We start from the raw sequence: 10,397 nt of genomic DNA, 5'->3' as shown, positions 1-10,397 counted from the left end.
GTCTGTAGCTCACAGTGTGTGATGTCTGATAAAATCAAGGCAGTCCCTGCTCAGTAAGACTGAGTGTGGACAGGTCCAGCCACCTCATTCAATGACTAGGACCACACCCAGTTCCCCTTTGTACCTGGGAGGTCAGCTCGGACATTTCTTCCTTATCTCTGGTATCAACTGGATTCCTCTTTTCCCAGTTGAACTCCCCAGTGTTCCACCCTGTCCTGTGGTCCACTTAGGAAAATTTCCAGGGATCAGAGATCCCAGCCCTTGTCCAGCCTTGTGGTCAAGGTGCATGGAGCGGTGAGGAGGCACAGGCAGGACAGATAGGGGTCCCTCATGAGTGAAAGGGCCTATGTACATCTTGGTTCTGGTTCTACATGTCTACGTGGTCTTGGCACAGCCCTGAAGCCTGGATAGTGATGTCATCTCCCAGCAGACAGCTGTGGGACCACAGCTGTCATGAGACAAATCGCTCAGTTGTGACAGTGGCCTGGAGCTGCAGGAAGGTTTCCATGCATCCAGAGCAGCAAAGGCCCAGATGGTGAGGGCTCTGTGAGCCCTTTCAACACAGCACCCCCTACCACCCTCCTGGCTCCACCTAGAGGCCTCTCCCCATTTCTGAGGGCTTGTAGGGAAGACAGGAGGAAGCAAGAAAGACTGGAGCAAGTCTTATGGAGGCCAGGATTTCTGTCTTCCACAGATACTGGTTCCCCACCTAGTCCCGCTCCCAGCTATGGCTGGAAGGTTTCATTTGCATCCTATTACCAAGGCCCTGCCAAGCCCTGCCAGGCCCTGCCAGGCCCAGCCCTGGGGAAACTGCTGTGCTTCCCACACAGGCAGGAGCATGCTGGGACACTCCTGCTCTGAGAGTGGAACAGGAGAGGGAGGTGACATAATGTGGCTTCGGGAATTTTGCTAAGGACATTGAAGAGAAAGAGACAAGATGAGGGCTATCCTGTTGCGGGTTACAGTAGACCCAAGGCCAATGGCTCAGCCCATGTCCCTGTCCTTGTCCCCAGCCGGCCCCCCCAGGCTCCCCAGGCCTACCTTACTCCTTTTTGCCTCCCCCAGCCCTGCCCCAGCTCCCCCCAGCCTTGTCCCAGCTCCCCAGACCTATTGTTCCACCCCCAGAGGGCTGCTTCAGCCCCCAGTCCTGTCTCAGCCCCCCAAATCTATGAATGATTTCAGCTCCCAGACCTGCTTCAGCTCCTCAGCCCTGACTCAGCCTCCTTAGACCGATGGCCCCAGCCTTGTCTTAACTTTACCAGGCCTATTCCCCACTCCCAGTGCTTCTCACGCTTTTTACACCTGGTGTAATGTCTGTGGGTTGAATCCCCGCCTAACTTCCTAGAAGTCCAGGCTGAAACATGACCTCATGTCCCCTCTAAGCGCCGGCCAGCGGGAGCCCCCTTGGTAGAGGCCATCGGTAAAGGGTCATAAAATGAGGCGGTACCTGGCAGGGGCGAAGGTCGCCCAGGCAGGAACTGTACCAGCCCTAGAACAAGAAGGCAGCTGGACCCTTCTTCCAGCTGACAGCTGCCACCATGGGGGCTCCGGCCCTCCTGTGGCCTCCGCTGCTGCTGCCATTGCTCTTAGTGTTGTTTGGCCAACCTCCGGGGACCTCGGCCCAGGACCCAGGTATGTGCTGGACAAGGGCAGGAAGGGTAGACAGCAGAGTGGGTGGATTGTACCAACTTCTCCTTTGTAACTTTCCAGTCTGCTCTGTGGACCAGTCTGTTGTTCAAATCAAGGAGAACAGTAGTATTTCCGAGCCGCTGTTGAACATTTCGGTCTCAGATGGCCTGCATGTGATCCTGGGGTCCGGGTCCACTCCTTCTACATTTAAAATTGTGGGCAACCAGCTGTTTCTCACCGTGACTCCAGATTATGAGGTACAGTCTGTAGGGTGGAATGTGCCCCCATGGGGACACACATGAGCATCCATTCCCCTAGCCTGAAAAAGACACCCTAGGAGGAGGGGTTAATGGTTCTGTCCCCCAGGTAGTGAGTGAGGTTGGTTGGTACTGGGGGGTAGGACCCTTGGGGGACACAGTTGCCAGAAGCTCCCTACACGCAGGATTTGCCACCGATGACAGGGGCCCTGGAGAAGTACCGGCCTTCCTAGTCGCACTCCCCTAGCCTAGGGCACTGTACTTCCTATGGGCCCGGTGACTCATAGGGTACTGGCTTCATTATCCTCAGGAAAACTCTATGCTGGAGGCAGTCCTGGAGTGCAAGAGAGGAAATGAAGTGGTAAGACAACCCCATTATCTGACCACCCCTGACCTGTCAGAATACCCCAAGACCATTCCTCCATGACCTCACCTCAGGGAGTCTGAGTATAAGCGTTCTATTGGCCACTCCCACACTTCGCTTAGCCCAGACTCTGCCCTGAGCTCTAGACTCAAATGCTGCTAACTTAGAGCCATGTATGCGTCAGCACCCTGAGACCCCAAGTCTGCCCCTCACCCCTCACCTGGGAGACACCCTCACCGGCCAGCCCCTTACCCCACTTTTGTTGTCACCCCCACACACACCCCCAGGGACTCTGTTGGCTGGGCCTCCTTTAAAGTCAGCCCTGCTCTTCCTACCTGAGTCCCCCAGGGGCTTTGGTTGATAGAGCGCCTCTCTGACCTGTCTAGTGGATCCCCTTGCTACTTTCTTGTCCCTGGTCCCCCTCCATCCCTTCTCCGTGCAATGAGTCCCCAGAGAGTCATAACCAGACCCTGCCTAGCCTCACACAGAAACTTCCACATTTTCTTACTGGGACTCAAAGTTAATTTCCCATCTGGGCGGGCAAGGCTAGGCTGTGCAGACACTGGCCTAGTGTAGACACTCCTTAAGCCTGCTCACACCAGCATTGACACATCATCTCAGGAGACGTCTCGCCCTCCTAGTCCACACCGTCCACCTGCCCCACCCCAGGCATCTTCGCCCTCGGCCCTCAGCCTACACCACATTTTCAGCCTTTTGCTAAAGGATGCTTACAGATATGACAGGCTCCAGACACTTCCTGCCCCACCAAAAACAACTCTCACACCCTGCACTCTGACCCTGTACCGTGACATGTTACCACACATATCTCAGCCCATGTCTCTAATAGATAATAATTTTTTTACAAGTTCATTTTTAAGTATAGTTTAGTGGTAGAGCACCTGCCTAGTGTATGGTTGAGACCCTGGGCTCCACTCTCAACACACAAATACACTTCACACTCACACACACACACACACACACACACACACACACACACGGAATGATCATGGCCTTGACATCTGTCACTGGAGAAGAACACCTTTTCCTCCTCTCTGTCTTCAACCTCTCTCTCCTCCTGGGTCCCAGGAAGGTCTCTTTCTGGGGGGGAGGGGGAAGACACAGCCAGTGAGTTTAACCTGAAGGCTCCTTTCTCTGCTATTCTTTTGAAGACTTGTTTTTGGGCGATGAGACTGCTGCTTTCTTCCTTTGACATTTTGCTGGTTGTGTCCCCAGGATTGCCCTTATGTCTCTTCAGCACACTCCCCGTACACTGGCTGCCACACTCTGAAATGTTGTTTAGTTTTGTTTTTCTAGTCTGAGTTCCTCCTGGAACAGGAGCCCATAGGCCACTACATTGTGGATGCCACCAATGTCAGTTGAGTGAAAGAGCGAAAGACTGAACGAATGAACTGATAAAGAAGAAAGGACCGAATGCTGGCACCCGAGCATCCCTCCTCGGCAGGGGTTGACTTTAGTGACTTTCTTGCAGGTGACATCGTTGTTTGTGGTTGTGAGTATCCTGGATATTAATGACAATCCCCCAAAGTTTCCCTTTATAACCAAGGAATACAATGTATCGGAGGTGAGTCCAGTGGCTTCACAGCAGGTGCCTTCTGAGTGTGGAGAAGGAAGAGGAACAGAGGGGTGTCTGAGGGCTGCCTTCAGGGAGATAGATATATACAGAAACCACAGCATGGCTGGATCAACTTCTTCTCTATCCCCAGGACACCAGAGTGGGTACAGTTGTCATCCCTGGGACAGAACTGGCGGCCGATGATGTTGACAAAGCTGACACGCTCTATTACACTCTGCAGGAAGTGACCCCTGTCAGTGCTTCCCCTGTCCCCACATATTACTGACCCCTTCCTTCTGATGCCTCCAGGCCTCAGAGGCTCAGGTTGTGACCTCTTCTGCCTTCTCAGAATGCCAGCAGCTTCTTCTCTCTGGCGGGGTTAACCAACCCTGCTCTGACTCTGAGCCGGACCCTGGATTTCTATAAGAATCAGAAAATGACCTTCATGCTGTTGGCACAGGTAAACAGATCACAGCTACCTGAGTCCTGGATGTTTTAGGCCCTGTCCAAGTCCTTGTGGGCCTGACCTGTCATGGCTGGCTGTGATTACAGGATACTTGGAATGCAGACAGCACAGAGCCCAGCCACACGGCCACTGCCACCCTGATCGTAAACGTGCTTCCGGCTGACCTACGGACCCCCTGGTTCCTGCCTTGCTCCTTCTCAGATGGCTACTTCTGCATCCAGGCCCAGTACCGTGGAGTGGTCCCCACGGGGACACTACTGGTAATAGGGAGTAAGAAAGCCCAGGGTCTAACTTGAATCCAGAGCCAAGTCAGGGTAGGGACCCAGCGGTGGTCCTGTGCTCCCCAAGAGGTTTAGGCAATTTTGTAATTTTTTTTGGAAACTAATATGGATGAATAATCATTCATTAACTATCCCAGCCTCAGGTCGGGGACATACAGACAAAAATCAGTGACGAGCACAGACCCTGTGATGTCAGCTGGGGTGTGAAAACTTCAGGGGCTGGGCTGATGCTAATAAGGGACTGCTATGTCCTTGCCCAGCAGACAGTCTCCTCTGGGGCCAGAGGGCCAGCTGGGCAGGTGGGGGCCAGCTAAGGCTACCGTAACCTCCATGGTGCAGAGGACACACGGAGGCTGCAAGTCTTCCTTCTTAAGTTCTTGCTGCCCCTGAATCCTGCTGTGGTTGCAGGTCTGTCTCAAGCAGGAACTGTCCCCTGCCCCCATGCTCCAATTCATGTTCCAGGCTTTGAGGGACAACAAAAGAGTAAGAACTGGGGTCCCTCAACCTCAGGCTATCCCTATCCCCACAGTCATCCCCCCTCATCTTGAGTCCTGGTCCCATCTATGCTGTGGACGGAGATCAGGGGATTAACCAGCCCATCATCTACAGCATTAGGGCGGGTGAGTAAGGGCTAGCCCTATAGCACCTGGGCCCTACAACAGAGGGACCAGACACCGAACCCCACCCCGAATTCTCCCAGGAAACACGGATGACACATTCATCATCGACGAGAAGTCTGGCAACCTCACGATGAGCAAAAGTATCCCCAGCCCCATGACCTTCACCCTGCTGGTCAGAGTGAGTACAACAGATGGGTCTCCTGTGTTCCCTTGAGCCCCAGCTGCAGCCCAGCTCCAACAAGTCCCATTGCTTACTCCTGTTTCCCCTGACTCCCCAGGCTGATCAGGATGATAGGGCCCGCTACTCAATTACCCAGGCCATTGTGGAGGCTCGTGATGTCTCTGGGAACCCACTCCAGTTCTCTCAGAGCCTGTACCATGGTACAGTGGTGCTTGGCTCTGAGGCTGGCACAGCAGTGAAGGACAGGACCTCCCCTTCTGAGACCCTGAGGATCCAAGCTCAGTACTCAGACTTCCCGGTATGCAGTCCCTTCCTGATCGCCTACGAACTCTCTAAGTGTGCCCAGACTCTGGCAGCTTGGGATGGACAGTAGGACACCCAGGCCCAGGCCTCATTGCATTCTCACCCAGGACCTCAACTCGGACATCACGTATCAAATCATCAACTCCTCAGATTTCAGGATGGACAAGGATGTCATGCTGACCACTAAGGCTATGAAAGAAACAGCCGTCTTCTATGTACAGGTGGAGTGGGGAATACGGGGACCAAAGGTGTGGGGTAAAGAGGGACCTGAGAGGAACAAGCCCCTTTCCTGCCCCAGGTAGAAGCTACGAGTACTGTAACTAACGATACAGCCACCACTGTCGTTGAGATCCAAGTGTCAGAGCAAGAGGCCCCCTCCACAGGTGAGCCTGAGGGCCCCCAAGCAAGGTGGCTCCTCCTTTGGAACAGGCATATTTGGGGACAGAGGCAAACCCAAGTTCTGTCCATGCCACCCCTAGAGTCCCCCAAGCCCCCAGAAGCTGGAGGAACAACTGGGTCTTCAAGTAGCACCACTTTGGAAGCCCCCACGACCTCTGGGACCTCTCAAGGACCGGCCACAACCAGCTCTGGGGGAAGTGCTGGCCCAGTCCCACCCTCAGGCACAACTCCAAGCCCACCTGCCTCTACCTCATCCACACCTGGGGGGATCCCTACTCTTGGGACCAGCACCTCCCCCAAGACAGTCACTCCTGGTGGGGGCTCCACACAGACCCCCAAGCCAGGAACCCCTCAGCCAGTGATCCCCATTACAGGTACAAGTACCACTTCTCAGCCAGTCACTCCTGGTGGGGGCTCCACACAGACCCCCAAGCCAGGAACCCCTCAGCCAGTGATCCCCATTACAGGTACAAGTACCACTTCTCAGCCAGTCACACCCAGTGGGGGCTCCACACAGACCCCCAAGCCAGGAACCTCTCAGCCAACAGCCCCTACTTCAAGAACAAGTACCTCCCTCATTCCAAGCACATCCAGAGGGGGCTCCACACAGACCCCCAAGCCAGGAGCCTCTCAGCCGACAGCCACCACGCCCAGCAGGAGCCCATCATCCTCAGGTAGTCCACACATGTTTGCTCTGGAGTCATCATCACTGCCCTCCTAACTCAGACAGGGGTTCAAGGGCTGTGCTACCACAGGATCCACCCAGGCTAGCCTGGCCTGGCCACACTGACCACCTCCAAGGAGTCTGTCTAGTTCCAGACAGATGGTCCCAGTAGGGCACATGGGGTGAGCTGAAGAAGGTATGGGGATACAGAGGCAGATTTTGGAGCCAGTGTGTCGCATAAATTCCAGGACAATCTGTATTTAGGGTCTTAAGGTGGGGGCACTATTAGGAAGGTGCAAGATAAAAGTGACGGTTTTATGGCTGTCAGGGTATGCTAATGTATGCCTTTAATTCCAGCGCTACACAGGTAGTGAAAGGCTGTAGGTTCAAGGCCAGCCTGGTCTATATAGTGAGTTCCAGTCCGGCCACAGTTATACACAGAGAACCTGTCTTTAAAAGAACTATGAGCCAGTGGTAGTGGTGCACACCTTTAATCCCAGCACTTGGGAGGCAGAGACTGGCAGATCTCTGAGTTCGAGGCCAGCCTGATCTACAGAGGGAGTCCAAGGATAGCCAGAGCTATATAGAGAAATCCTGTCTCAATAATAATAATAATAATTATGGATAATTATAACTGGATATAGTGATGCATGCCTGTGATCCCAGCTAATGGAAAGACTGAGGCAGGTGGATTACTTGAGCTTAGGAATTCAGAGCTAGCCCGGGCAACACAGTAAGGCAATACTGCTAAAAACCAAAACAAAACAATAATCACACACACACACACACACACACACACACACACACACACACACACACAAAGTCAGGTTTGGGGAGATGACTCATTCATAACATATTTACCTTCCAAGCATGAGGACATGAATTCAGTTCCAGAACACACACAAAACAGCTGAGTGCCTAGTGGTGGTGACCCACGCCTTTAATCCCAGCACTCGGGAGGCAGAGGCAGGTGGATCTCAGTGAGTTTGAGACCAGCCTGGTCTACAGAGTGAGTTCCAGGACAGGCGCCAAAGCTACAGAGAAACTCTGTCCAGGAAAACAAAAAAAAAAAAAAAAAAAAGATGGGGCCTGGCAAGATGGTCAGCAGCCTGACAAGTTGAGCGGGCCCCTGGGGCCTGACTGACAGACAAGCTGAGTGGACCCCTGGGTCCTACACAGCTGGTGGCACGATACTGACTTCTGCAAGTTGTCCTCTGACCACAGCATGCACCATGATGTGCAGCACCAACACACACACACTGCATAAATTTAAAACATGCACACACACACACACACATGCACACACCACACACACGTGCGCGCACACACGCGCACACACACATGAGGTTTCCACTGAAAGGTTTTCATACTGGTCATTGAGCTGTACGCACACAGCCCTTCAGTGTTCAGGATCACAAGGGACCAGACATGGTTAGTGTCCCACAGGAATGGTCCCCAGAGGCAGTTTTACAAGGCAGACTTCTTGAGTGTTCTTGAAAAACTGTCAAGTGTCATACATTCAAAACTGGAGCCGAAGCCACACAAGGCAAAGTTCACATTCAACTGTGCACAGGGTGGCCTTGAAGGCCATCCTGGTGTGTCAGAAGCTGGCAGTCATGCCCCCAGGAGCCTTCCTGCCTGGTGGGGTTAGTAGCACCCATTCTCAGAACCTCAGCTCTAGAGGGTGGGCCAAGCCATGCCTGTTTTGTTTTTGTGGTACTTCATTCTGGCCCGGGTTAGAAAGGGATGCTTGGGAGTGTCCCCAAAGTAAGTGGCCTTGGTTTCTTTGGCAGGAGAAGGTGCGACGGGTGACCACAAATTTTCCACGGTGGACATGGCAGTGCTGGGCGGGGTGCTAGGTGCACTCTTGTTGCTAGCCCTCATCGGCCTGGTCATCCTCATCCATAAGCACTACCGTCACCGGTTCAACTGCTGCTGTAAAGGCAAAGCTAAGGTAAGGGCCTCGGTGCGGTGTTGGGCTAGGCAGAGCAGAAAGGGGACTAACCCAGGATTGAAGAGTCACAGAAAAGGGACATGGAGGGATGAATGGGAACCGCTGGGAAAGGAGCAGAGGTAGGCTGGGTTGGATGTGTTGATACCAGGTGGGGGGGGTGGGCAGGAGAAGGGTGGGAGCCAAGTAGTGGGAGGAGGGTTAGGAAGGCACTGGTGGGAGTAACGCCTCTGCTCTTCTGCTCTTGCTGCACCGCGCCCGCCCATAGGTGCCTCCTCCTCAGAATACCTATGACAACCTGACCTTCCTCCCGGACCACAAGACCAGCTGGTCGTCCACCTCCAACCCGCAGCCACAGCCAGACCCTGAGCCCTCCCAGCCGCCCTCTGGGTCCCATAGCCCCATGTCTTCCAGCCCCACGCCCCCCAGCTCTGCACCTCCTAGCCCAGAGCTCAGAGCTTCCGGCTCTCCTAAAACCGTCCAGGCTGGGGATAGTCCTTCAGCCGTAAAGTCTATTCTGACTAAGGAGCGGCGGCCGGAGGGGGAGGGTGGCTACAAGGCCGTGTGGTTCGGCAAGGACATCAGAGAGGATGCTGACGTGGTGGTCCTCAACGAGCCCACAGCAGACATGGACAGCGCCAGCGCCACGGAAAGTGAGGGCAGCGATGATGACGAGCCTGACCAGAAAAAGGGCCTTCACCTTGGCGCTGATATCGACCACACTTATATCTAGTGCAGCACCCCCAACCTCCACTCCAAGACATTCCCTTTTCCTCAGCAAATTAAAGCAGCACTTTCGAATTCCGGAGTCGTAAGGCGGGTGTGCGGGAGCGAGTGCCAGGGAAGGTCGTTCAACAAAGCCCAAGCGTTCATGTCTCCTCTTCTGGAGCCGGGTTATCCCTCCTAATCGCCCCCACCCCAACTCCGTTCTAAGTGCGGCAAGGAGGGAGGGAGTGCTGGGGTAAAACACCTGCTGTGAGCACCCAGCTGCCGGCTTCCGGATGTTCCCTCCCCCGCCCCCAAACTCCTCTCCCACGGTAACCAGCGGGGAAGAGGGAAGTCCTCGCTGGAGACTTCAGCGTTTAGCCCGATGTGGACAGCTTCGTTTGAGCGAGTGAAAGAACCAGAACGGGGCTCCCGCCACATTGTACATACATTTGGCAGAGGGTGGCCTCTGGGACCTTTCTGAGGGTCACAGCCTGGTTCAAAAGTCTGGCTGCGAATGGTGGCATCCATGTTTAATCCCAGCAGAGACAGGCGGATCTCTGTGAGTCTGAGGCCAACACCGTCTACAGAGTGAGTTCCAGGACAGCCAAGGCTATGTAGAGAAACCCCTTTTCAAAACAAAACAACAAACCCAAACAAATAAAAAGACTGCTCTGGCAATGAACACCGCACTCTGCCCCATACAGAAACCCTGGGATACAGGGGCCTACAGATCATGTCAGTAGGCTATGGAGGTTACACACAGCTCTCTGGTCTGCCTGGGGGAGGGTACATTACAATCTGGGCTTCTTCCTGCAAAGCAGCCATGAAAGGTCGTCCCCAATTCCTTTTATTTATTTATTCCAGTAGTTGAATGCTTTTTAGAAAGTGGGCAGCTTTACCCGTTTATACAATGCATTTTTTTGGTTTTATTTCAACTGCTGCCTTCCTTCCTTCCTTTCTAATTTATTTTATTTTACGTGCATTGGTGTTTTGCCTACATG

The 10,397-nt window shown here is 53.8% G+C and overlaps 1 protein-coding gene across 6 annotated transcripts; it reads left to right on the top strand.

Moving 5' to 3' along the window:
• Positions 1–1,470: 1,470 nt before the first annotated feature.
• Cdhr5 (cadherin related family member 5) lies at positions 1,471–10,096 on the top strand. 6 transcript variants are annotated; one of them, XM_075972741.1, is made up of 16 exons: positions 1,471–1,632; positions 1,711–1,886; positions 2,197–2,247; positions 3,740–3,832; positions 3,975–4,076; positions 4,173–4,283; positions 4,376–4,549; positions 5,100–5,190; positions 5,271–5,368; positions 5,469–5,669; positions 5,782–5,895; positions 5,973–6,057; positions 6,448–6,515; positions 6,702–6,747; positions 8,531–8,691; positions 8,957–10,096. In XM_075972741.1, exons 1-16 carry the CDS (start codon positions 1,539–1,541, stop codon positions 9,419–9,421), a joined length of 2,130 nt encoding a protein of 709 aa, XP_075828856.1. In that variant the 5' UTR covers positions 1,471–1,538; the 3' UTR covers positions 9,422–10,096. The 6 variants fall into 6 exon arrangements, with proteins under 6 accessions (XP_075828856.1, XP_075828853.1, XP_075828855.1 ...); XM_075972738.1 differs by having other exon boundaries at positions 6,154–6,515; XM_075972740.1 differs by lacking the exon at positions 6,448–6,515 and having other exon boundaries at positions 6,541–6,747.
• The last annotated feature ends 301 nt before the right edge of the window (positions 10,097–10,397 follow it).

Source organism: Microtus pennsylvanicus, chromosome 5 (genome assembly GCF_037038515.1).
Source record: "Microtus pennsylvanicus isolate mMicPen1 chromosome 5, mMicPen1.hap1, whole genome shotgun sequence".
In the NCBI taxonomy this organism is placed as follows: Eukaryota; Metazoa; Chordata; class Mammalia; order Rodentia; family Cricetidae; genus Microtus; species Microtus pennsylvanicus.
This window is presented reverse-complemented; position numbering and strand designations above follow the sequence as displayed.

What these genes read in the sequence shown, in the direction of transcription:
- Cdhr5 (XM_075972737.1), top strand. Translation starts at nt 1,539, where the DNA reads ATGGGGGCTCCGGCCCTCCTGTGGCCTCCGCTGCTGCTGCCATTGCTC. An exon ending in AGGAATACAATGTATCGGAG is followed by an intron (nt 3,833 to 3,974) that starts GTGAGTCCAGTG and finishes CTCTATCCCCAG; the next exon opens with GACACCAGAGTGGGTACAGT. An exon ending in CTCTGCAGGAAGTGACCCCT is followed by an intron (nt 4,077 to 4,172) that starts GTCAGTGCTTCC and finishes CTGCCTTCTCAG; the next exon opens with AATGCCAGCAGCTTCTTCTC.